The 26,937-nt window shown below is 40.9% G+C and overlaps 2 protein-coding genes across 4 annotated transcripts; one reads left to right on the top strand and one right to left on the bottom strand.

The window, feature by feature from the left end:
- Positions 1-1,962: 1,962 nt before the first annotated feature.
- LOC119719340 (ATP-binding cassette sub-family B member 6, mitochondrial-like) lies at positions 1,963-26,178 on the bottom strand. Of its 3 annotated transcripts, XM_038188756.1 has the most exons (21): positions 26,075-26,178; positions 25,831-25,882; positions 19,335-19,676; positions 18,550-18,935; positions 18,011-18,209; positions 16,924-17,025; positions 16,286-16,388; positions 15,084-15,173; positions 14,569-14,690; positions 13,522-13,631; positions 13,101-13,292; positions 12,391-12,467; positions 11,591-11,654; positions 10,568-10,653; positions 9,930-9,987; positions 9,041-9,145; positions 8,546-8,619; positions 7,513-7,613; positions 6,307-6,419; positions 5,442-5,605; positions 1,963-4,214 (listed from the first exon to the last, which is right to left on the bottom strand). In XM_038188756.1, exons 1-21 carry the CDS (start codon positions 26,111-26,113, stop codon positions 4,079-4,081), a joined length of 2,715 nt encoding a protein of 904 aa, XP_038044684.1. In that variant the 5' UTR covers positions 26,114-26,178; the 3' UTR covers positions 1,963-4,078. The 3 variants fall into 3 exon arrangements, with proteins under 3 accessions (XP_038044684.1, XP_038044686.1, XP_038044685.1); XM_038188758.1 differs by lacking the exons at positions 25,831-25,882; positions 26,075-26,178 and adding an exon at positions 20,616-20,673 and having other exon boundaries at positions 4,079-4,214; XM_038188757.1 differs by lacking the exons at positions 25,831-25,882; positions 26,075-26,178 and adding an exon at positions 20,616-20,663 and having other exon boundaries at positions 4,079-4,214; positions 19,335-19,691.
- Positions 22,752-25,113, top strand: LOC119719341 (UDP-galactose:fucoside alpha-3-galactosyltransferase-like). The gene is made up of 3 exons (XM_038188759.1): positions 22,752-22,856; positions 23,140-23,226; positions 23,860-25,113. Exons 2-3 carry the CDS (start codon positions 23,157-23,159, stop codon positions 24,813-24,815), a joined length of 1,026 nt encoding a protein of 341 aa, XP_038044687.1. The 5' UTR covers positions 22,752-22,856; positions 23,140-23,156; the 3' UTR covers positions 24,816-25,113.
- Positions 26,179-26,937: the final 759 nt, after the last annotated feature.

Raw genomic sequence — 26,937 nt, 5'->3', positions numbered from 1 at the left:
CTGGGGACAGACCAATGCAGAACGCGTCTTATTCACAATATCGTAATTGCCACAAGATGGTGTTGTGCGTAATGCAGTCAATGTATCTCTCTCATTTTTAGGTTGAACTTTCAAGTGTACAACAGTTCGAATTTTGAAACGCACCTTAAGGTAATATACAACAATTGCAAACATAAACAAAACTATCAAACTATTATGAAATACCTTACTTGACTGTAATTCAATAATAGTCTCAAGCATCCTGTGAAATCATGACACCTTACGTGCTGCAATTTTCAGGAAAAGAGGAATTTTTGTATCAATTTCCAACGTGACCGACCATCGTTGATAAATAAAAGAGACTTTTTTTTCTTCAAATACTGCCCCTAATTTACCAAGTTTAGTTAGTCCCTATTTTGTTTGCAATCGGTTACACATCCGTGAACGGGTGCAAGCCAGCTAGTCTGGCTCCCTGACCTGGCAATTCGCAGGCGTCTACAAATTGCTCCGTTTCATCTGAAGTAGGGCCAGGGAACCAGACTACAAAACAACATCTTTTCTTGGTTTTCCAGCATCTATGAACACAAAACTTTAAACAGGTCAGTGCAACAATATTTGCTATAAAATACTAACCCCTAAATCCATCCACTTCTAAAAATAATTTTTGATGTTTGTACCCTCTTCTTTCACATGCTCTAGCCCTTCTGCAAAAAATATGAAAGTCCTGACTGTCAGGACTGTGAAGTATATTATTTCCAAGTTAATTTTTTGAAACGAACAAAATGCACAAAATACAAATGATGGCCTATACCTTTAATTGTGTTAAATCGAGTGCTCTTTTTACGTGCATTAAATATTAGGGCCATCAAAATTCTTATTCGCATTACTAGCTGGAGAGTTTTGTTTTTTTAATGACAGTGAATTCGGAGAACCATTTCCGAGAGCAACTGACGTTTGCGCATTACGGTCAGTGAGAATATTGGGTTGCAGAAAAAAAAGTAACCGCGGCTCGCCGTCCGTCCACAGATGTTTTGGCTCAGTCTCAAGGCGGACGCGGGGTGAGAGCGAGGCACCGCGCCACTCCTTGTGGTGTCCCCGGGCCGGCCGGCGCGGCGCTAGGCAGGGCCGGCCGGTGGAATTCGGATGTTATTATTCCCGAGGACGGGTCGGAAACCAGGAAAAAAAACACATAATGCGGTTTGCGTTTCCACACCTTCTAATACTTGAGAAGAAAACAGCGGCATGCCGCAGAAAAAGGTGTATCTTGTGATGAGATTGTCAATAAAAAAAAATAGGGTCTGAAAATTTGATCAATGGTCTCATGGATTAAAGGGTACATGGGATGAACTTTTCTTAGGAACACATTTTGTGCAACTTTCTACTCCTTAAATGTCCAGGGTGGTGCAAAACGAAGAAACCCCACTTTTGACAGCAATTGTTGTTGAGCACATATTTCAAAAAATTCAATCTAATGGTATTAAAATATTGATCTTTAAACGTAAGTGACGAAAAAATGATTGCACATGCATATTTTGTTTCTGAGATTATGGTATAGTTAAAAATGTCATGTGCCAAACCTGTTTGTCCACGGACGGCTTTATTCCATCCGCTTGACTGAGCTCCGGGACTTGATTTTAAGACCAAAATCACTACACTAGACTTACCTGTGGACTACAGTGATTTTGGTGACTTGTATTCATAAAAAAAAAAAAGGCGTCAAATTACCCTTGAAAATGGCAAAAAACGAAAATTGAAAATAAGGTGAAATGGGACACAAAGGTGCATTTTCAAGGATTGCATTAAATAAAAAATACATTGCACGGGCCCTATAAGATGCATTTCTTTCGGTACAGATAATGTCTTTTCCTCAGATTCAAAAGGTCCCGTCAGACTAAAGTTGGAAAAACCTCATGCCAGTATATTCGTCTCCATGGACGAAAAATGTTACTAAATATGAAATGCATCAAGAAGAAAACCAACCCAAAATCTTTCGTGTCATTTTTATTCAACAAAAATTTTGACAAGATTTTTTCAAATGAAATTTACATCCATACTCGTACTGAGCCCACATAATGCACCGCTAAGGTGTAAGCTACTGAAACGTTAGACGGTCTTTACGGTGCAAAAACTTGTCTTATCATTTTTTGTTACATTGTATCTCCAATACCATACACGCCAAACCTCAACCTGTCCATGATTATAGCATCATAATCATTTGAATTTTTAACCATTAGTCTAAACGCCCCTCCATTAACATACGCTAGAAAAGTAACATGCGGTACCATTCAGTAACACATGATTTTCAATTCTTTTAAATTGGTATTTACAAAAATCACAATTTTAAAGTCTTGTGGGGACGTTCTGACCATACCCCCCTTGTGGGGTGATGTTCCTTTCAGGACACATCACCCCACTATTTTCACAATAGAAAAACATCACCCCAGAAGAGAATCTTTAGAAATAGGGATAATGGGAACACAATGCTATCACCCCACAATTCCGTCTGGCTGGAGCGGACGTAATTCCATTATTCTTAATTCCTCAATTCCACTATTCTTCATTCGATCCATTATTTCATCCAAACCGCAGAATTCGGCATCAAAGGCCCATTTCCTGCTATCAAAATTCCACATAATTCAAAGCTGGGTGCATATAAGTCCAACATCTTCCGTCAAAGTATCACAAATGATGTGTCTTTTCGGCAGTAACACATTTATGTACAAAAGAAAAATGAGGTCATCATCTCCGCATTCGAGCCTATCCCAGACTAAACATTTTCTAGCATAAACAACCGAAGTTGGCTATTTCTAAATAAGACATCTATAACATTTTGTTCCAATATATATGGCTTCTCTACTTCCTCCCTGCATGACATACACATTATGTAGCAATACTGGTGGACCGTGGAAGGCCCATTTTGGCCTATTAATCTTTCATTCCGCCACCCGCATTTGTAGGGCAACAAGTTTAAGGAACCACCTTCCTACGGACCATTCTTATTCCACATGTTCCATGGCACCATGGAGGAGCTAATACAGTTTTGTAAACGATTATGAGTCGACCAGTAACTAAGCGAGAAAGATTTCAATGGAGGGGGGGGGGCTACCCGAAAAATTTGGAACAAATTTAAAACGGAAAATTTTAAGGGGGGGGGGGGGGGGCATAAACCATATTTTTCTTGAGTTAGTCTCTAAAAGATTTGTACCTGATAGGGCTGGTCAAAATATACCGAATATTCAAATGTTCGGTCATCCACTGAATACCTGAACAGGATTTTTCTCATTCAAATATTCGAAAAATTGTGAGCGATTTTATTTTAACTGCGTAGGTTTACATCTTTAAAATCTTTAAAATATCAACTATAGTCAGCTACCTCCAAAAGCTACATCGATACACACATGACGTTCTTAGTATTTTGTTAAAGGGGCATTACGGCCCGATATCCCAAAAATGTCATGTATTGGATTGTTTACTAACATTATTTAAAAGGTGTAGTTGAAACTGAAAGGAAAATAACATAATTTCTTACTATTCCCGACAAAAGACAACAAAAAACCCGCTTGTTTACATCGGACACAACAGACTATGCATACGTTTTTCCTGCCATTTTCATTCAATGCACGATACATGTTGTGTGTGTCACATAAATTACACACAGCACCAATGCACAAATGTGGTTTCCTATACGTCCACAGAAGGCGAGCACTTTACGGCTGGAATCACAACTAGCATGAACAGCCCGATTTTTTGGGGTTGCAAAAGTGGACCCCGAAATTTGTTCTCGCACGAATAACACAAGAATAACACACACAAAAAACAGTTTTTAAAGGATAGTGTGGATGTTTATATCTTACTTTTAAACGTGCTTTCCGATTGACATCATTTTGTTCAAAACGCATTTCGTAGCCCAATTGGGCGTATTACAGGACATAGTCATGTCCCTTTTAAAACTCATAATCAATTTTCGATATGTGCATGTGAATCTCGATCGACCGTACATTTAATTCCTAATTGGTTCCTGAAGACACTTTCCAGACATGGCCTTTGCTATTTGACCAGTGCCCGGGTACTGTGGTTCTATATCTCACCTACGGATGTCTCAGTCAAGCTTTTCCGGTCCCGACCCCGTGGAGTCGTCTTCGTCCCCGCTTTTGTTCTCGTCTTCTTCCTCGGCTTGCTGCTGCTGCAGCCACATGTCGGCATACACGCCGTTCAGCTGCAGGAGGTCCTCATGTCTACAGAAATACACACGACAGTCAATGAGATGAAAACGTACCTCCAGGAAAAGACTAAAGCATTTGGCCCAAGACAAATAAAATACTAAACCCTAAAGTAACTTAATTGAAGTAAAGTAACTTGACCCTTAAGTAACCATACTTTTGTCAAAGCCGTCTTCAAAAACAGCATTTCCTGAACGACATACATTTTGTGACTTTTTCCAAGAGGAAATGTCATGCAAAATAAAATACAATACAAAAATTCATTAAAGGGCCACGCAATGTAATTTTTTAATACAATCCTTGGAAATGCACCTTTGTGTCCCATTTGTGTTTAAATTTTCAATTAACCTTATTTTCAATTTCCATGTTGGCATTTTCAAGGGTATGTTTGTGCGTTTTTGGTTTTTACGCTAATGTGAATTTCCATATTCTTGAGCAAATGTGTGATGTCGTTTCAGGCAGAAACCTCAATGTTACAGCTATTTCAGCACCAAAAGTTGCCAGAGTTTTGCATATTTTGCTGTCATAAATTTTTTGTTCTTTGGTGATTCGTTGTTGTGTCAGTACATGGCAGTAAGCCAGTGAGAAAACTTTTTCCACAGATGTTTTCAATGAGCAAACTTTTGGGTTCACAATTTGAAAAGAAAACCCCGAAACTGAACAGTGTCTTCTTGAAAAGCATGGTAAATTTTTAAAGAAGAGCGCATGTTGTCTGTTCTTAAACTAAGTCAAATTGTGTGCATTTTTAAACGACGAATGACAAAGAATGACCTCTAACGACCCCTACATGACCTTTGACCTCAGTAATCCGATGAAAAATTGTGTCTTCCCACCCAAGGGTCACTGCATCCAAGTTTCAGCAAAATCCACGGAAGCATGTAGAAGTTGTAAATGTTTTTCAAAAACTTAACCTAAACTTAAACATACGGTCCTACAGAGATATGGAGATACGGAGATACAGAATTTAGGACTGTTAAGTATCCCCAAAACTTGGTTTCCGTGACGCAAAAATTAATCAAAATGGTATTACAAAATAGTTTTGATGCATTTAAGAGGATTAGAATGATGCACAAAATATGTTCCTGAGAAAAATTCATTTCACGGTCCCTTTCAGGTACTCATAACTAGCAAAGGCAGATTTTCGCTTTCACTACCTCCCTAATTTTTATTTTTGTGGCTTTTTATATAAAGCTACCAAATTTGGTGTAGGTATTTCTTTTTCCACAATAAAGAGTAACCTACCTTCCTCGTTCAATGATGTGGCCCTCTTGCAGAACCAGTATCTGGTCTGCACCGATGACCGTGGACAGGCGATGGGCTACCACAATGGTTGTCCTATTAGCGCAGACATTTGCAAGCGAGGATTGGATGTTCCGTTCGGTTTTTGTGTCAAGAGCCGACGTCGCCTGTGAAACAAAGGACACAATAGAAATAGAAAACTGAAATCAATCATTTCCAATAAAAACACCCATGAACAACTAGTCAAATTGGGGCCCGAAAAGCAAGTCCACACTCCCCCCCCTCCCAACCTCAGCAGAGGTCCCTGCCCACCTGGGTGCCCCCCCCCCCCCCCCCCACTTAAAATCTTGACTTGTACAAAAACAATACATCACGTGCCCCCCTTGAACAATCGGTGCACCCCAAGAGTTTAACCCTTTTTAAGCAGCTGGGACCCATTGATAATGTGCGCGTACTCACAGAAAGCACTCATGGTTTTCATGGCAATGTACTCGTACTCAAGGCAAAGTACTCATGTAAATGTACTTGACTGTATTAAGCAGTTTCCAAATCTCGGCTAATTGGTCTCTGTCTTCAGATAAGAGAAATGATGGCTCTATCCCATTCAGAGACGCCTCTCCTATAGATTGGCTTGTGAATAAAAAATGTGCGTAAGAACAACACATTGAATTATTCGATGGTGTGACATTGTGTGGTTTATTTCTTCAATTGAGACACATTAAAGGGGTATCAAAAATTGGGTAGAAATAAGAGGGAGAAATCAATGGAAGTTTTGACCGTAGCCAAGTTTACCCAGGCAGTGGGGTGGGTTAGGTTTTACCTGAGGGCAATTGCTTTATAAGATTGGGCCCAGGTCCTGTCTACATACCTCATCTAGGAGCACAAACTCAGGAGCTTTCAAGATGGTCCTAGCGATGGCCACCCGCTGCTTCTCACCTCCGCTCAATTTCAGCCCTCTCTCTCCGACCACTGTCTTGTATTCTGGTTAACAAATATAATGAAGCCATAAAAAAAAACACTATATCTCACGCGGATAGACTCGGGTAAAGGCAGATGGGTTAGCCACGACAGCCGGGCTAATCGAACGCTCAAACGAGGGCCATCACGATCCTCAAGTGATGACCATAGCCATTGACAAAACGCACCCGTTTTTGGACGGAGTCTTACTTTGAGATTTACTGCTTTTCTGTCAATCATAAATAGTAACAAAGTCAACCTGGAATTATAGCTTTCTAAAGTCGCAAAGAGCTCAAAAAAATATTTATGTTTAGACTTCAAATAAAGAAAACAATATTCTAGGATCTCGATTTCAAATCAAAAGTTGCTGAGTAATGTTTGGAATTGCCCACGAAATCAGCGTCTGGGAAACGTTCTCACTGAGCCGATTGCAGCCACGTGATGTTGCACACTGAACCGACGAATTATGGCAACCACGCACGTGTGTGCGTCGGTCAACGCTTGTGCGCGCTTCGCCGAATTAAAAACGAACTACTAATGAAATTTCCAAAGATGTGTCTTTAGACGCATCGTTGGAAATGGCCTTGTTTCATTGTTTTCTTGAAAATAACAGCTTGCCAGAAAGAATGATTTCACAGGGAGTTAAGTCCCATTACTATCTTTAAACCAAGTATGCTTTTCAGCTATAATTTTGTAACTTACTGTTTGTATAGCTGCAAATGATGGACTGTACCTTTAAAACCAGTGTTAAAAAAATCACGTACTACTGCAGATATTTCAGTGCAGAGCTGAATTCTGGCTCAGAATCCCGTGCATGGTATGTGCCACAGGCTCATCCATACAGTGTATGGTTGGCCCTTAGGAGACATAAATTTTCGGCTGTTCAATAGAACATTCTGATTATAAACGACATTCCGACAACTCTCGACAGTGCCAAGTGACAAGTGCCAAATTTGAAGACAAGCCGACACTGGGGCAATATTGCCCTCCACTCCAGTTTATTTACAAATATTGGCAGAGTGGGGTCAGGACTGGGTTGATACATAGCACCCAGCCGGCCCAGATATTAGGCATGCATCTGGGGCAGGCGGGTTAGAAATATTGGATTCCTACTTACTGTCGGGGAAGGAGAGGATCCTGGTGTGGATGTCGGCTGCCTCTGCTGCAGTGCTGACCTCTTCCTCGCTGCTGCCTATTTTGCCATAGCTGATGTTGTACCTAAGTGGAAAACCAAAAATAAATGTCGTGACAGTGTCAGTATGCAGCCAGTCCCATAGATCACTGAAGCCAGCTGATGTGAGTTAAGTGCACATGAGGCAAATGTTGATTTATGTGATTTCAGGAAACCTGGATTTTCTTAAAGTCGGAGGGCTTATCACATCTGGAGCTAGAGTTCTTCCCAAGTTTCTGATATGTTATAACATTTTTAGAAGTATATTAGTCTGGTGCTGTATTCTTGTAAAAAGTGTGGTAACGAGCACTGCATGCCTTCGATGCATGGCAGCTGCAACGCGCCCTGCAATTCATTTCACAAAACATGTGAAAAGTGCGATGCGTCGTTGGTGTATTTACAGCCCAATACGGTAACTGTTTTCTGTATTTATTCCAGGCACAGTAAGTAGTCTTCTGATATTCAGCAAGCAGTCTTCGGATCTTCTCTCAAAAACTTTTAAAACGTAAAAAAAAAATGGAGGTCATACAATGCATTTTGAAGAAAAACAAGCTCACAGTGGACAGTTAAACTAATTTGAAATTTCAACTGTAATAGTCAAGGTTACTTCATACTTATTTCGATGCACTTTCCATTCACAACTTCACACACAATGAGTCTCGGTATCATGGTCTCATTTATTAAATTATGGCATAAAACTGGCATAGAAAAGACACATCTTATTTTGTGACGACAAATAGACACGTCGCAAATGACACTTGCAATGCGTTCAGAGCATCAGAATTTTTGTAAAATGGATCGTACGACACGTCGCGAGTTGTGTTACCGTTCGAACGGTAACACATAGCAACTCGTGACAAAACGTTGCAGTCGCAGTGCTTTGTGAAATTAGGTGCCTAATAAATATAACTATTTGGAACAAACGTAATCTTAGTGAATTCTAGATCATAGATTCTCTTTTTTTCCGGCTAGTTCTCACCTGATGTCGTTGTTGAAGAGCACTGTGTCCTGTGGCACAACTCCGACGACTTTCCGCAGGGAATGCTGGCTAACCTAGTTTGCAGGAACCAGACCATAAAAGAGATGATGTGCAATAAATTTCTCTTCAAAAATAATACTTATCAAAAATTGTCCATTCATTAAATTGTCCATTCATTACATGTAAGTAATGCGCTTATGACAAAAATTCGGGTTGGTCCATTAAGAGGACGAAAGGATGGCATATCACAACACAAAATAAAATAAAGAAATTTACATGCATGACATTGTCAACCTGAATCACTCTAACCAAATAAATGAGCTATCCAGCAAATGTTAGTGGTTTCAGTAATATGGGTTGGTAATGTTGTTTTTTCTCCTTACATCTTTGATGTCCTGTCCATCAATCCTGATCTGGCCATCTTATAAATGAGCTATCCAGCAAATGTTAGTGGTTTCAGTAATATGGGTTGGTAATGTTAGTTTTTCTTCCTACCTTTTTGATGTCCTGGCCGTCAATCCTGATCTGGCCGTCTTGGATGTCATAGAAACGGAACAAGAGACGGATGATGGTGCTCTTGCCAGCACCCGAGGGCCCCACCTGTAACGAGGTCAAGACATAAGGGTGTCCCTTTTCATTTCTTCGGTTCTTATTTCCGACCGACCCAATTTTGGGCTCCCCGCCCAAGGAAGAAAAAAATAATTTACTACTGCCGACAATGTCTGGAACCCAATTAACAAAAAAAAAACCCTCTTGAACAAAGCTGATGCAACTCACTCCATAAAATATGCCATGCCTTATTTACATGATCTGAAATTTAGTTTAAGTCCATTGGCAAACAGAGTGGGGGGGGGGGGATTCCGCCCCCCGCCCCCATTAAGATCTCGGCCATTGAGTGACGAAACATTTTGAAACTCGGTACATGCATAAAACAATTCATCATGAACATACCCAGGAAATTTCATGACTATCAATCAAAAGGTTTTGGAATTATGGCCAATTAATTATTCATATGTACCAATGGTAATTCAGCTCTGTGTACACGACGTATATGGGAAAATTCAGTTTTCATGGCTCATAGCACCAGAAATTTGTTTGATTTTTATGTTTTTGGTTTTAAAGCAAGGCTCGAGGCTAAAAAGACATAACAGCTCGGGTCACGAAAAGCAATCAATATTTGTAAACTATGACCAAACTAGATAACTTGTCGGTGGTTTTCATTTGAGGTCACATGTTCCATTTGACAAACAAACATAAAAAGCAAGGGTGTAGGTTTCGTTCATCCTGATGAAAGAATTGTTGATGGAAGGAGTTTGTCCAATTGAGAAAAGAGTCATTTTTGGGGGTCGATTTAGTCAAAAACAATTTTGGGGGGTATACTTACGAGTGCGACGGTTTGGCCAGACTGCACAGCGAAAGAGACTCCCTTGAGAATGGGCTTTCTGTGGGTGAAGAATGAAAACCCAAGTTAAAGTTATCAAATAATTTTTTTTTTCAGATCTGAAGTTGGCTACTACAACAGTCACGATTTCAATTTGTGGTTTGGAATCAAATCAATTGGATTTGCATCTGAAATTGCCCAAGCTTTAGGCCGGGAGGGCTATCCGTTTTCGAAAAATTTGGAATTTGATTATTCGGAATTGCACTTCACTGAAAATGTGCCCTTTCAATTGTTCATCAAGCCACGAGACCACACGGCAGTGGATCTCAGCTCACATTCAATCCTCTACCCTAGGTAACCATTCAAATTCCTGGGTGGAGAGAGGCAATTGTAGTGAAGTATCTTGCCCAAGGGCACAAACACCATGTTCCTGACAGGGTTGGAACCCACGCACCATTGTGCACAAGTCAAATACTGTAACCACTGCACCATGGCATTCTACTAGTATGTGACATCTAATAAGTATAGAATATAATTAAAGACCAAACTAAGGTACCACCACCTAATAACGACCTTCTACATCATTTAGTCGGACATACGCAAAGAGTTGGATTTTATGGAATAGCCCACAGGTAACTCACTCTACATTGTAGGCGAAACTGACGTTGTCAAACTCCACCACTCCCTTTTTGACTTGGAGATCCTTAGCATCAGGGAAATCTGCAACCTACAGCAATACATTTACGAAAAGGAAGCAATCACAGTAAAAAAAAAAAAATAAGGGCATAATTCAATATTGCGTTTTGCTCTTCACTGTAGCACTTTAAACCTCGTATTATTCCAAATTCCATTCGAAATTGGCCCGTATTCGAAATAGGGCTGTAAATACAGGTTCTGATTTGGAATACGATCTGATTCAGGATCGGAGCAATGTGGCACGGGCACTGCGGAATTGTAGTTCATACAGTCATACTCGTAGTGAATCGCGCACCTGCTTCATTTTCGATTTGGAAGATTTTGAGTATAGGGGTTTATAGTGCAAATTACTCATTCCATGGGTTGATATGGTTGGGGGACTGTGTTTTTACGGGCTTGAACGTATGTTGAGGGGGGTTGTGGGTCAGGGGGTTGTGGGTCAGGGGGGCTGTGGGTCGAGGGGGTCGGGGGTTGTGGGTCGAGGCAGACGTGGGTCATGGGGGTCGAGGGGGTTTCAGAACTAGCCCATTTGTTGCACTATGGGCACGACGTTGATGATGGAATTCAAGGCTGGGTTATGATTGCAATCTGTGTTGTCAATATCAACTTAAATGTGACTTGTGTCAAGTCTGAGCTGACTTAGAAGTGACCAGCTCCCAATTCAAAAAGTTGAAAAAATTATAACTTACAGCGTGGGCTGAATTTTTTTGTTTAATGTCTCATTGGACAGCTCATAAACGCTTTCAGTCTTAACATATTTTTTTTTTTAACTATCCACATAGCAGGGGGACCCTCCCTTTGAGTTATAAATTTGGCTCTAGATCTGTTGGGTTGGCAATGTGTCAGTTACAATTCTGTCACTGCTATTGGAAATTTCAAGTAATGACTAAATTCAACTCAGCAAACCCTGCCAGTGCAGACAGGTCTATTTCAAACTTTTCCATACTTGAATACAGGAAAGTACTTACATCTTGCTTTTCTTTCAAAAGGTCGATCATGTTTTCCATGTCAATGAATGCTTGCTGAATCATCCTGAAGAGATTAAATTACAAAATGGAAAAAAGGCTTCTAAATTTAGGGATCCCCTTCTGTTTTTCCTTCCCTGGGCCTGTTACATCTAGAATTTATTTTTTTTCTAAATCTGGGACTCCCTTCTTAAAGGAAGTATTCAACATTTACAAACATCAAAACTATCAAATTATTATGAAAAACCTAATACTTGACTGTAAGTGAATAATAGTCTCAAGCATCCTGTGAAATCATGGCACCCGTTGTGCTGTCATTTTCAAGAAAGTAAAATTTTTGTATCATTTTCCAAAGTTGGCAATGGTTGGGATTGGAATCATTTGCCTGGCTAACAGATCATGGCAAGACCTCAGTTTAATGCTCAAGGGCGAATGATTCCAATCCCAAACCACATCAGCCTTTTTTCACAACATGCAGGGTAAAACACAGCTACATTAGCACTGAACTTCATTAAGGCAAGGAACTTGGTCACACAGTGTCCAAAAATGTTGTTGAGATCAATTGACCAATGTGTAGTAATGCGTGACTGAAATTAGATGAAACTCATAGGGGTTTAGGCCAAGGATAAGGAGTATCTGCACAATGAAAAAAAAATTCAAAATCGACTTTATGGTTTGTAGTTTCAAAAATAGTTAAACCGTTAGACGAACACTTGTTTGGGGACATACAGTGTATCAATCACAAATAATATTCAAAATGCAAATTGCTGATCCTTTGGGCTTTAATTTGAATGTCTAATTACCTGTAATACGTTCCGAAGTAGTTGAGAGGACCGTACAGCTGTATGATGTACGAAGCAAAGAGGACATAGTCACCAACCTGCAAAAAATTATCGAGACAGAAAAAGGTTCACTCGCAACATTTTGCAAGTCGCTTACGACAACTGATCTTGACACGACCACTTGAAATTCTTGCAATAAAAAGCGGTATGCATGTATTTACTGTTGGTGGTGTGCATATTTTGAATAATTTAGTATTTGATTATTTGAACTTGGTTCGATTGAATCACTGCTGTACTATAAATGCAACAGGTGTATGCGTGTACACACATACTTGTTTGGTAGTTGTGGGGAGAGTTGTCCCTTGGTACTATGGGGACTGAAGACGCTATATGGGGACAGCACAAAGTTGGGAATTGCACATGACGGTCAGGAACAGCATCCGTGCACCAATTGGGAAATAAATTTGACCGCCAAATGGAATTTGTGGGACCTACTGAAAATTGGCAATGAGCTTATCAAATACTAAGAACAAGTATTATTGACTATTCATGTTTGAAAGATCTTAAATATGCAATCGTATGTGATTTAAATAACATGCAGATTTTTTTTTTCATCTTCTCAAGACTTCTCACATATTTTTTAAATAATTTTAATTGTAAAAATATTATTTGGATACTCGGTGGATAATCTTATTTTCAAATATTCGGTTATGTGGCACAGCCTTACTTACCGTGAGTTTAGTCTCACTGACGTAGTAAGCGCACAGCAACGATCCAACTAACAGGCCCGACGTGATGATGATGTTCTGTGCCGAGTTCAGAAGGACCAGTGAAGCTATGGATTTCCATTCACTACGCTGGTATGACGTGATGGATTCGTCGTAAACGCTGACCTCAAAATCCTCATTTCCGTAGTATTTGACCTGAAATTTACACAAAGTGCACGTTGCCGGATTTCACAAAATGAGTCTTAACGACATCTAGGATAGTTTGGATTTATCCCAATCGTAACCTACCATAATATCAAAAAGCTTACTTGGATTAAATGTGAGATGTTCTGGTAAAATGAGACAGAACTGGGCAGAGGTCGAAATGAGTGTTTGCAGGTCTAAACTTGTATTGGCTTATTTATCTACTAAAATTTGAGATTACCGTCTCAAAGTTCAGCAAGGAATCTACAGCTTTCTGCTTCATCTTATTGTCCCCCAGGTTCATCTCCCGTCGGTATTTGGTCCTCCACTCCGTGACGGCGATAGTGGCAGCTGTCGAGGAAAAAGGACAAAGGTTACAAACTGATTTTCAAAAATATGACAGGGTGTGCTTGAAGGAACGAAGCATATACTGCATAGCCTATGCTGGAATACTCTTAGTGAGCATTTGTTTATGTGCACAATACTTAACGGGAAGATACAACATTTGCAAACATCTCAAAACGAAATGATCAAATTATCACAAAATACCTTACTGGATTGTTAGAGAATGACAGTCTAAAAGCATCCTGTAAAATCGTGGCTCCTGGTGTGCCAACACTTTCAAGAAAAACTGTATTTTTCTAACGCTGGTTGGCCAGCCAGCGTTGGAGAAAACTGGCTTTTTTCAAAAACTGCTTGCAAACTCTTTGCTACAAAAACTGCAAAAACTATTTGCAATTGATTACACACCTGTGAAGATGTGCAATTGATTACACACCTGAACTTACAATTCCCCCAAAGTCTATAAATTCTCCGTTTAATCTTAAGTGGGGTCAGGGAACCAGACTACAAGAAAGTGAATGATTTTGTTGGTTTTTCCAGCATCTACAAGCCCCAAAACGTGAAACAAGTCATTTTAACAATATTTGCTTTAACATACTAATCCTCCAAATCCATTTGTTTCTGAAAATTGAAGCAAAAGCAAATGTTTTACATTCCCTTTAAACAATATTTCTATTGCCTGAGTTTGATGGAAATCAAAGGCAAAGTTGAGAAATGAGAGTAAGTGCTTGAAAACGTTAACCAAAATACCACACACATGTACATACATACATACTACATACATACACAAGTACAGACACAGTGATTGCATAGTCTCTTTTCTGAACAAACTCGTCCAGGCGAGACCAAAAAGGCATGCAACTTTAAATTTAAACATGATGGAAAATCATTTTAATAATCATTAAGACAAACAGATGTGTCTTTGTTTGACTTTGTTAGTACTCACCAATATAAAACGTCATGGTAACAAGGACAATCAGACCAAACCAGGCGTTGAAGGCGGTGATAAAATAGACAATGGCAACGACAATGTCGGCGATGGTGGGAACTATCTGGAAGATGATGTAACTGAAACCAAAAAATATGGAAAAAAGAAGAGAAAATATTGAAAAAAAATGGAAATGGGAAACCACATGCCATGAAAACGGTGATGAATTGTTAGATTTGTGTGTATCACTCTCAAAAGCCCTGATTCTATACCTGACGGCTTGGGCAACTAAACATGTTCAGTGTTTTCATAAAATTAAAAAGCCTGAATTGGGTTTAGAGTAATAGACTCATCAACAAAGAAGTTCACTTCTTAACCCTCAAGGGGGAGGGGGGGAGGGCGTATGTAGGGCGGAGTCGCGACCCGAGCTGTCACGACTTTTTAGCCTCAAGCAGTGCGCATCTTTAAATTCCAGGACGTTTCCCAGGATATTTCTAGGACTGTTGGGAACCCTGTGTCTACACTTCACTGACCTCAGCAAACTGTTGATACTGGTTGTGCCGCGGTCCATCATGCGAAGAACCTCGCCGGTCTTGCGGTTCAGATGCCACTTCAGGGAAAGGCTGCACACAAAAAAGAAACACCGAAATATAAGCTGCAATCAATCCGATCATAAGTCAAGTAACACGGGATGAACATAATGACAAGGGAATGCCATTACCACAGCTAATTTGAACAACTTTGACTTGGGACATGGACTAGTTATTGTCTTGCGATCCACTTGTAATGACTTTACAGACCTTATATGTATGCATTCAAACCCTCAAGTCAAAAATTCCATACTGTTCCATACACAGGCTGCACGTACGGTCAATAAAAGTCAGATAATTTTAAATAGGCACTGTGACTAGTCAAATTCAGCCAACAGACAAAAGCAAGCATACTCTGACTCCCTATTATCGCAGCAACTCTATTATCGCAGCTTCAGAAATTTCTTCTTTTTGAGTTGGCTTGCTGGCCTTGTTGAATTTCCAAGCCAGAACGAGCGCACGGGAGGTTAAACACAGAGTTTCGCTCCCCCCCCCCCCCCCTGCAAACAGGACGCTGGGATACTCTGATGAATTCACGCTCTGATTGGTTGGATTTTGCGTGACCTGTGACCTGCGCTTCATCATGGTCATGACTCTGCAAGGTTTGGAACGGCCGTTACGACTGATTCATTACTCTCTTATGCCAGTTCAGAGATTTGTTTTTTTGTTGAAAAGCGTAATAATGTAGGAAATTCTGTAAACTTATCTGTGTTGTAAATTTACAATTCTCGTCACTTGCTCAGGCTCCGTTTTGAACCACGAACGGTCGGATTGCATTATGCGACACCCAAAATTTTGTCCACATGGTTCGCAATGAAACAGAAATCACATCCGGTATGGAATGTGCGCATTTCTATGGGAAGTTTTCGGATAGCATTTGCGCACATTGTCTAACTGCGGTCTTGAACAGCTGCAGTCAGATGCTTTATACAAAGGTCATAGGCCACTTCCTTCACAAGATTCTGTGAAGCTCATCAGCGTATCCCAGCGCCCTGTTTGCAGGGCGGGGGGTACGAGCGAAACAGAGAGTTAGAATGCAACGGTTTTGGAATCACTTTGGGTAGACATGAATAAACCAAATCCATACAGATATCCATGATGAGTACAGCAGGCTGCACGTTACTCCAGTCAGTTCGTTGCCCTACCTGTGCAAATGCCCAAAGAGCCGCACCATAATACTCTTGGTTGTGTACTGAGATACCTTGATCCAGATGAAGGCACGGGCATTGCTCAAGAGACCAATACCAGCTGCAACCAAAACAAAAAACAAGTACAACGGTCGGTAAAAAAAAAAAGTACTGCAGTTGGGATTCCTACAAGAATATGCCTTGTTTTTCTGAGCAACACACAGTCACAAAAGAGATATGACTATGGCTTTGTCCCCATGCAGAAAACTTTTCTTCATCTAGCGCACTCAATTCGAGTCCAGTACGCTGACAACAAGCAGCACGTTACCATTTTCCTTATTGGCTCTTAGGGCCCCCCCCCCCCCCCAAAAAAAGTCTCCTGTTTCTGGTATGGAGCTTGCCCCAAAAGTTTGTGTTTTTTTTTCCCCTACTTATTTTTTTCTTCAAATGTCGGCTGGTGTTGCAGATGACACTTCGATCCCCTTTAAACTCTCAAAAATATCCTTCAGAGTGGAGTTTGAGGTGACCTCAGTAAGGCCATGAGGCTTGCGAATTCTGCACCCACTTACGATCTCGACCGACACGAACATTCTTCGGGAAATTTGGATAGCCAAGAGAAAATCAGAGAAAGCGATAACGTCAGAGGTTAAACATACCTGAGCCACTCCCCTGCAAAAACTTCAGGGAGACATATATAGAAATCAGTTGCCATGGGAATTGCACTCTGTCCCCCTTAGCGATGGGCGTCAAGGCATCGACTGTTCAATACAATAGAGAAAGAATAGTTAGTCTCAAAGAATGTGTTTATACAAGGTAAACCAGTTCACGCCAGAATTATTTTGACAAGAACGGAACGAGGCGTAGGATTACTTTTAACTCAACCTCAAGCCAGGCAAGTTGAAGCAATCACCCTCGGACAGCACACTCATATTTCCGGCCTCGCTCGCTGCGAGCGGATCACTGACAGATATTTCCGGCCTCGCTCCCTGCGTGTTTATCCGTCATCCGTTCCGAATACCGAAAAACCTTTGCGTGTGTGGGGGGAGTATGTAAACACCGGCAATCGTGGACCTAGGACAAAAAGGTTAGGGCACAAACAATACGTCCACGATTGACCGATAGTCCACAATTGAAGTTCGTGTACAAAACCAATGAGAGCTGTTGCTAAAAAGTTTAGAGTACAAACAAAGGAATGAGGATAAGGGACAATAGGGGGTCCACGATTGCCAGTGTTTACAAAGATGTGTGTGTGAGTTTGTTTCTGCATTCAGTAGGGGACGTTGAACAATAGAGGACAATAGGGTCCCCAATTCCCGAGAGGTCCCCAATTCGGATTCATGTACAAAGCATATGGGAGGTCTTTCTTAAAAGTACCAACAAAAGAGGGACAATAGGGGATCCCCGATTGCAGGCAAATACACACTTGGGTGTGTGTGGGGGGGGGGGGAGGACAACATCTGACCATGGGACGCTGTTCAAAACCGGAATGTGGTCAATGTCAGACAATAGGTGGTGCTATTCGCTTTCCATGGGACGTTCCATTTAACAGCCAATCGCGAAAAACGGGTTTTCGTTGAAAATAAACCAAAAAAACATGAAAAAGACACTTTATGTTCAATCCGGTCATCATGGTAACTCATAGGACTGTGCTTTTCTCTGGATGCCAAATTGCCATTGGGAAGGCAACTGGAGGAAGGGGGTGGACTACATCGCAACATACAACAATTTTATAATCTTACTGACCTATTTCTCCATGCAGGACGGGCACGTACACGTTAACGACACGTGCCGCAACCAGAATAAAGATACACAGGACGATGCGTAGCTGCAGTAGGTAATGGCCTTTGGGCCAGACGTACGGGAAGACCATCTTGGTCTTGGTCCACGCGTCGGCCCAGGTGGACTTCTGCCGGGATGTTGAGTCATCTGTAGCGATTAAGGGCTGTCACAACAACAGACCAGCTTGGTCAATTTTACTATCAACTTTTTAAAAGTATAGATTGCATTATTGGCAGCAATCAAAAGAGTATCTGACAAAATTACTGTTGAAAAGTAATTACTGGTTTAAAGATGGCAATAAACTCCCTGTGAATTTTTTCTTTCTGGCATGCTGTCATTTTGAAGAAAACACTAAAAGAAGGCCATTTCCAAAGATGCGTCTAAAGACGCATTTTTGAAAATCTCTGTTAGTTCGAATCTCTAATGTCCCACTTTTGGTTCCCAATATTGTGACCTTACACGGTTAACAAAGTCACAAAACCGGACCTAGTACATGTACTTACGACTTCTTGTTCCTCATTGCCATCTTCATTGATCAGCAAGGTGTAGCTCTTCCGTGGTAAGCCCGGCGCCCTGAGCCCGACAGCGAACAGCAGCAGCGTGCAGAAATAACGCACGATCCACAGGCTTAGCTCGGCCTGCTGAACTTCACTGTCAAAACCCCACCACCAGTGGGGGCTCAGCCACGAGATGAAGGCCAGATTCTCGTTGACGAAGGCCAACGTCCAGAAAAGAAGGAGGACGAATCCGTGGCCCTGTCGGCGGCGGCTCATCATCGTGCGAGATCTCTCCATGGTTAGTATGACGATGGAAATGAGATAGCAAGCCATAGAGAAGCAGGCACTGAGCTCCATATAGCCGTACAGGTCTACTCTGTCGTCCTCATTGCCTGTTGAAACATAAAATAAATTATTTCCCAACTTAAATGCCAGTAGGAACATTTTTAATTATTTTTACACCCAATTTTTTTTTTTTTTTGGGGGGGGGGGGGGTAATGTAATGAGGGGTTTTCACCCTTTACTACACGCAGACACCTCCATGTGATGGTACAAAAAATAAATTCCCCCCCCCCAATTCCCTACCTACCTACCCTATTTTCAAATGCAATGTAATCTGAAGCAGAACTATTTGGGGGGCCTTACATCTCATTAAAAAAAAAAAAAAATTCAAAAAAAAAATTTAGTTTCAATTATTTCTGAACAATCGCCTAATTAAGGATTCTGTGTTTACAAGGGTTAGCCCAGAATTTTTCTGCTGGCACGGTTAAAACACACACGCTAATACGTACCCAACACTCCAAGCACAGCCAGTCTCGTGCCGTACTGCAGCACCATCAGCACCGACAGCGCCACCTGCAGACGGAACCACAGCGGTCTCACCCTGAACCGCTGCTCAACAAGCACCGCCCGCCTCAGAAACAGCAGGATCTGGACGCCCCCGGGGACAAGAATGAGGAAGAGGAGGACGGAAGTGACGACGGTGTCCAGAAAGCAGCGGTTGAGGCCGTTGTCTACCCATACAGGTACCAGGCTGGTGCTGCCGGGACAGAACTGGGTGTTGTTCGGCATCGTGTCAATAACTTGGGAGGGCCGTAAACAAAAGTCAAGTAGGCCTCCTCGGATTTTGCAAACTGCAGGATTGAAATCTGTAAACGAAGGGTTAAATTGGCAACTTTAAAGCATTCTTAATTAACAACAGAGGATATCATTTCATACAATAAATTGAATGAGGAAAAGTCACATTTTCTTTGAAAGTGATTTCAAAATTACAACTAACATGAGTTTGTCTGAAGAAAAAGACTTCTTTAGCCTGCAAAAGTCACTTTGGTACTGGACAGTCATCTGCAAAAGTCAGTTTTGAACAGAACTCGTACAACAGAGGTGTCCTAAAAGTAAGGATTACCATAATCATCTCAATCAAGGTTAGTTGTTGTAAACATGTTGAAAAGATGTGACTGAGCAGGTATGGAATTTCTTTCTTATAAAGATTCCCATGTCTGCAGACATGGGAATCTTTATAAGAAAGAAATTCCAGACGTCTGGCCATCACTTGTCACCCTGGACATACCTGGATGTCACTTGACACCAAGTGCACCAACGCTAGTCATGCTAGTAATAGTGAGACTTAGTTTCCCTGCTAAACTTGACTTTTTAAGGCATGTTCTCGCTTTCTGATGGTTGATAGGTCATTGCAGGGGATGATTGATGGTCATAATATATGGAATTCTTGCAGTTTCAACAACAAAACAAATACACATACAGTCATACACTCAATAATGATACAGGCAAACGAACGTGATTCAGGCATTCATCAGCGAATTTCAACAAGTTGAAATTTGCTGATTCATGTTTGTTGACCTGTCCCTGGCACGTACGCCTGTCCTGTGTCATGCATGTCATGCAGTTTTATGTTATCGTAAATATCGGTCATCGTGATCGTGATGAAATTAACACCGTCGATGAATGGCCTACTTTCCTTAAAATATACATGTAGCATAGGCAACAGCCGAGACTCATGATAAATTATGATCATTTCGAATAACATTTCTGACACAAAAATATAGACTCACCGCAAAGTTTGGCCTGCGCGTTAATGAAAACACTAGAACTAAATAGCTAGACACAATCTGACAAATGGGGGCGCTGTTAAAGGCGGACGGGGTATGCGATATTTTGCAGGATGCTGCTCTTAGTGCGGCGCGCGGCCACCCGCTAGCTGGGTGGACTTTTTGTTTGCACTTGCAGGTTGGAAAAAATTATCAGTGGGGATAAAGAAATAAAGAACCAAATTCTTGAGCATATCTGTGAGGGGCGACTTGACGCAGTCAGCTGACCAGCCGCTACTCGAGGGCAAATTATGCCTGCATGATAAGGTGTCAATACATTTTGTGTTTCGATGGTCCGAATTGACAATAATGTCCAAGGCTGCCACATTTTTTTCAATCCATTGTCTATGACGCGCAACGGGTGAAAGACAGAAGACCTGATATAGAAAGCGCTCACTGATTGGTCAAAATCTAGGAGGTCAAGAGGCGGGGTCTTGGCTAATTAAAGGTAGAGTCCATCATTTGTAATTTGTGCATTTTGTTCGTTTGAAGCAACAAAAGAGTTCAAAATCTAATGAAGGATACTGAGCAACTAACCTGATGAAGTTTCAGCTAAGCTTCAGCTGTACATTCCGAGAAAAACAGCATTCTAAGATCTCAATTTCAAATCAAAAGTTGCTGAATCATGTTTTGAATTGTTTTGAATTGCAACTACAAACATGTATACGCGACGTCGCGCACTGATCCGACGAATTATAACAACCGCGCGCGCGTGTGCGTCGTTCGAATACTTGTGCGCGCTGCGCTGAATAACAAAACGAACTACTAATTTAAATTTTCCTACGGTGCTTCTTAAGAATCACCGTTGGAAATGCCTTCTTTCGTTGATTACTTCAAAATGACAACTTCCCAGAAAGAATAATTTCACAGGGAGTTTAGTCTCCTTACTATCTTTCAACCAAGTTAGTTTTTCAACAATAATTACGCCAGTTACTTTTCGGATGGCTGCAAATGATGGACTCTACCTTTAATCAACGAGTCTGTTCACGCGTAATAGACCACGGCACAATCGCCGTGGTTTATTACATAGACTTTCCCCCGATAAACCCACAAACAAAATATCATCGGCCATGAACTTTCAACCAATTTTTATATACCATCCGTCCCCTAAAAATCTGAATATCAATAGACGATGCGAATAATAGCTATTGTGTGGGGATGCATGTGTAGGCCCCTACTGAAATGTGTATCCTTGTGGAGACGTGTGTACAATAGGGAACAAAAGATTGTATACGTCTCCACAGGGCAATTTAGATGAATACGTCTCCACAATGTTTTCACGAAACAGATTATATGGATTTTACTCAAAAACTATGAATTTCCAAGATATGTTGATCCGTCGCAAATGGAAGAGTTTTAGAAAAGGGATATTAAGTCCAAATTTCAGCCAAGGAAATTAATTCTGGTTAAAATAAGAGCATTTTGAAACTACATTTTCAAACTCGAAAACTTTAGTACACGAGAACAAGAATGTTTGCACAAGGATACAAACTACGGTGAGTGTGGAGATGTGTGCGTGTGCATGCGTTAAGGCCTTTGTGTGATATGACATTTTCCTCACTATTCTATAGCGCTTATTGGCCTTAGCGGAGTCTGGCAAATATGAACACAATACACATCATTGCCAGCGTATAGTGACTGTACAATGACTGCTTCGTACGGAAGACGGATAGTGCCACTCAATGTGTGTGAATATATTTTTTTGGTGCGTGTGAAAATATTTTTTTTGTACAACGGCCGCCACTTATTATGTGGCGGCCGCCAGATAATAAGTGGCGGCCGCCACATAAGTCGTCATAATAAGTGGTGGCCGCTGTACAAAAAATATTTTCACACGTACAAAAAAAATATATTCACACTTTTTTATGTGGCGGCCGCCACTTATTATTATCTGGCGGCCGCCACATAAAAAAGTGTGAATATATTTTTTTTTGTACAGCGGCCGCCACTTATTATGACGACTTATGTGGCGGCCGCCACTTATTATCTGGCGGCCGCCACATAATAAGTGGCGGCCGCTGTACAAAAAAATATTTTCACACACACCAAAAAAATAAATTCACACTCATTGAGTGGCACTATCCGTCTTCCGTAGCTTCGAGTTAGTGTGTGTACTTCCTCATCAAAATCGCTTCAAACTATAATCGTTGGAGTTGTTTTGTAAACATATTGGCTTCCGGGTACTTCACCTACGAATCTCTGAAGGTAGGGGAAATGGCCAAGCATAAGTCAACGATAAACTTTGCTGTTTGGAATATGTTTGGCCGACCATGGAGGGATATAAGTCCTCCATGGTCGACCACAAAATATTGGCACTATTAATTTGAATGACTGCTTTTCATTGTGTGCCATGCCAATGCATATGTGCTACGTACGTGTATAATAATGTTCACTGAATATATGTTCACTGAATATCATGTTCACTGTACAGTATAATTGTAGTGTACAGAATGCTTAATTCATTAATATTTTGTATGGTTTCCCGAAGGTTATACTTCGGACAAGATGGCAGTGGAAAACTTGTACAAGGTCCTCTTCTTCTTACAGTCTGCAGCCTTCACCTTATTCATAATTAGTAAGTAATTGATGATAGCATTTTATTGTGGCATTTGCTTTTCATACATGTTGTTCGTTTTCAATAATAGCACCATTCAAATCCAAAGAAGAATGTTCAAGAATTAACGTACACCTGTTGAAGTTTCAGCTCAGTAGACTACATTTTTCAATTAAACCATGCACAATCTTTATTGATCACGGAACTCGATTTCGTCCATAGCACTCTTCACTTCCAACAATCAGCCCATTGACTGATCGTTGGAAATCAGCTACATTTCTTGGTTTCTTCTAAATGGCAGCAAGCCAGATGAAACAATTTTATGGAGTGTTTAGCACCAGTGCGACCTATAATCGAAGTGAGCTTCGGCATTCTGACTTCTCCGCTATGGGTCTCTCAGAAACGTGGCTCAAAAATTTGATGTACCCTCCCTCTTTAGGCCTTTTACAAAAAATGTGACACCAAGATATCAGACAGACAGAACGACAGACAGACAGACAGACAGACATCAGACAGACAGACAGACAGACATCAGACAGACAAAACCTAAACTCTGAACTAAGGAAAACAAATGATTTCACATTTACAAAAAAGAAATCGACAATAGGTACTTCTGTTGCCTTACCGTTTGTTTACACGTTTACCTTTTTCCAGATTCCTATCGAAGCCCTATTAGCGTGCATACACCAGTCGAGAGACTGCGTGCACAGAGCCACTGTGAGCGGAAACCGAATGAAACCAGGGAGATATTTGTTACAGCAAGGCCCACTGTTTCCCAGACTAATGAAGTAGTTCCAATGGTATTTCGCGGACCTCTTTCAAATTGTAGTCTTGCTGATATCAAGAAGAGACCCGGCGTGGTGATGCTGACCACGGCAAACCTCGCCTTTGTGGATGTCGTTCTGAACATGCTGGAGAGCGTCAGAAGGGTTGGAGTCTGCATCAACACCACAGTCATCGCAGAGGATCGGAAGGCTTATGATCTGCTGCTCAAGTACGCCAAGAGCGACCCTGCAGTACATGTCCAACTAACCAACTCGGGGGAAATGGACGTCATAGAACACCCCCGTCGCCATCGCAGCCAGTACTACGGGATTATGAACAAGCGCCAGTCGTACATGTTGGCTTTATTGGAACAGGGCCTGGAGGTGCTGTTTTCCGACTCCGACACGTATTGGTTTCGGGATCCCTTTCCACACTTCCAGGGAGATTTTGACATGTGCCTCCGAGGCCACACCCCAACCAGAATAATAAAGAAAACGGACTTCTGCGCTGGTTTCATATACCTGAAACCGACCAATGCGACGATCCAATTTGTGAGGGGGTGGGTTGGAGTACTGGATAGCAACAAGAAAAAGGGATCTTACACTGCCGATCAATCAGTCATGAACGGACTGCTGAAGGCTGATAAACCCGTACATGTGAATATCAAAATGCTGGAGGAGAACCTGTTTCCATGGGGGCCCACATTTTTCGACTCGAAGTGGCAGAAGGAAAACCACCCCACGGTAGTGATGCATGCTGCTAGTATACGCGGCCACCCAGCAAAACTGAGCAAATTTAAGGCATTTGGTATGTGGCATGTAAATGAAAAAGCTTTGATGCTATAGACGTAAATGTTTATTAAGTTTTTGAATAGGCATAATCGATGTAGATAGTATATATAGCCATTTGTAATGACTTCCTCTTTTCTTTTGTACTTACTGTAAACTTAACTGCCATTCCTCTCATTTCACCTGTTCGCAATTGTAACTCAGGATAGATTGCTACACTGTATCAAATCAACCTCGTCCACACGGTTTACTTGATTTCAACCTCGTTTCAAATAGTAGCCCTGGGGTGGGAACTTGCTTCCTGTATCCTGATTCGGTAGCGCAATTAGCAGGTAATGGATTTATATCGCATACTTGGTGTTGTTATTTCCAACGTGTATTACGTGTTTTCACGTTTATTGTAATTATTACGTCCACACCGTCTCAAAAATACTCCTTTCCTTTCCAAATGCTCAGATTAATATGAAATGTAATACTGCATCTGGCTGGATAAGATTGAAACACTTTAACTTTGAAAAAAAAAATTGTGATTTCGTAACTCACGCCGCGACGAGTTGATTTTGTTTTTACCCCAGATACCACATACAAAAACAAACGCTGATGTAAAGCACAGGCAGGCTCCAGACTATTCCTCATTTGTATACGTATCCAAACGATTTGAATATGCAAACGTTTAGTGGTGGGAGCGTAGTGCTCGACATCCTGGGAACGAGGTTGGTATCAAATTTGATTGTTTAAAAAAATCATTATTCCTGGTCAATTACTTTTTGACTCAACCTGTAATTATGAAAAACACGCAATTTGGATATTGTATAATACGATCCTTTATAATTATTGGACTCAACAATGCCTGCATCAAGCTGTATTAACCTCAGGGTATAAGTGTAGAACAAAACGTTCAACGCTTCGATGTTTGTTAAAAATGGTATTATAAATGCTTGTAATAATTGTAAAAAAAACGGTATCAGAAATGCATATAGGTAATTATTTTAATTTAGTTTTGTGAATAAATGATTTCTTTCTTATTCTATTTTGTTAGCGTGATTCAAGACCACATTTTCATCATCCTTACTCCGTGATGTATATTGTCCCCGTCGCTGCTGCTTACACGAAGCTAGAGGAATCTGCAAAGATAAAAAAAAAAAAAGGATCTTATTTTCAGTCAACTTTTTTTTCACAATCGAAGCACAAACCATAAACTGTCGGATTAATGCACGTAGAGTAGATATGTCCCCAAAAAAATAGATGTGCCACTGCCCAAAGACGAAGACAAAAATTGAAAAAGAAAAAAAATCTGAATCTTTTTTTTAATTTACCTCAAGAATTGGTGAAGACTTGCCCTGCAAGCAGGTCATCAGTCCTTCCGTCGGTCCTCCTCCCTGCTTCCGGTTCCTTGGGATTCGGAATCGACTGAAGCTTTGTCCAGAATGCTATATCATCTTGTAGACCCTCATCTCTGCCAGAAGATTAGAAGGAACACATGAAAGAAAATGTGTGTGTAATAATTATGCGCCTGTTGCTCTTGTTTCATTTGTTGAATAGTGAAAGTGTTTATTCTATTAAAAATAATTTAGATTAATTTTCTTGTGGATTTATCATTTGTCTTATCAGTTATCGTAGACACAAGCAAAACCACTTGAGACAACCCAAGACTTTTTTTCGAAAGGAAAGTATCATCAATGTTTTTACCCAAGAAAGCAGTAATGGAATGCTCAGCAAGCAGGGTCTTCAAGTTCGTCTGTTGTTCCTCTTCCCTGCTTCCGGTTCCTCCGCATCTGACAGCAACACTCGGCATGTCCTCATAATCTAACTGCAAGTGGCTGAAAATGGACTTACAAACAAGAAAACAAGTCTACCTAGCAGAGCTAGGTTTAAGTCAGTAAAATGTACAGTGATTTGACTGATTTCTTGGTCTAATCACCACAGTATTGTAGTGAAACAAGGGAACATGTGGTCCTTACCTGACTTATGAATGAAAGATGCAACCATAGAAAAGGTATATATAGTGATATCAGTTCGTCAACTTACCGTGGTAATGTACCGGTAGTGAAAATAGGTAAAAAAAAAAAAAAAAGTGTGGTCCTTTCTTGACCAATAAATGAAAGATACAACCATTATGTAGAAATGGCAAATGAACAGTGACTTCTTGGTCAACTTACCGCTGTATAGTGAAAATACA

The sequence above is a fragment of the Patiria miniata genome, unplaced genomic scaffold (assembly GCF_015706575.1).
Source record: "Patiria miniata isolate m_02_andy unplaced genomic scaffold, ASM1570657v1 HiC_scaffold_8, whole genome shotgun sequence".
Taxonomy (NCBI): Eukaryota; Metazoa; Echinodermata; class Asteroidea; order Valvatida; family Asterinidae; genus Patiria; species Patiria miniata.
Note: the sequence above shows the minus strand (reverse complement) of the source record. Positions and strands in the feature narration are given on the sequence as shown.

What these genes read in the sequence shown, in the direction of transcription:
- LOC119719340 (XM_038188756.1), bottom strand. Translation starts at nt 26,113, where the DNA reads ATGACCTGCTTGCAGGGCAAGTCTTCACCAATTCTTGAG. An exon ending in GCAATGAGGAACAAGAAGTC is followed by an intron (nt 18,210 to 18,549) that starts GTAAGTACATGT and finishes TTGTTGTGACAG; the next exon opens with CCCTTAATCGCTACAGATGA. An exon ending in CACATCATTGAACGAGGAAG is followed by an intron (nt 4,215 to 5,441) that starts GTAGGTTACTCT and finishes GTATTTCTGTAG; the next exon opens with ACATGAGGACCTCCTGCAGC.
- LOC119719341 (XM_038188759.1), top strand. Translation starts at nt 23,157, where the DNA reads ATGGCAGTGGAAAACTTGTACAAGGTCCTCTTCTTCTTACAGTCTGCA. An exon ending in CTTCACCTTATTCATAATTA is followed by an intron (nt 23,227 to 23,859) that starts GTAAGTAATTGA and finishes ACCTTTTTCCAG; the next exon opens with ATTCCTATCGAAGCCCTATT.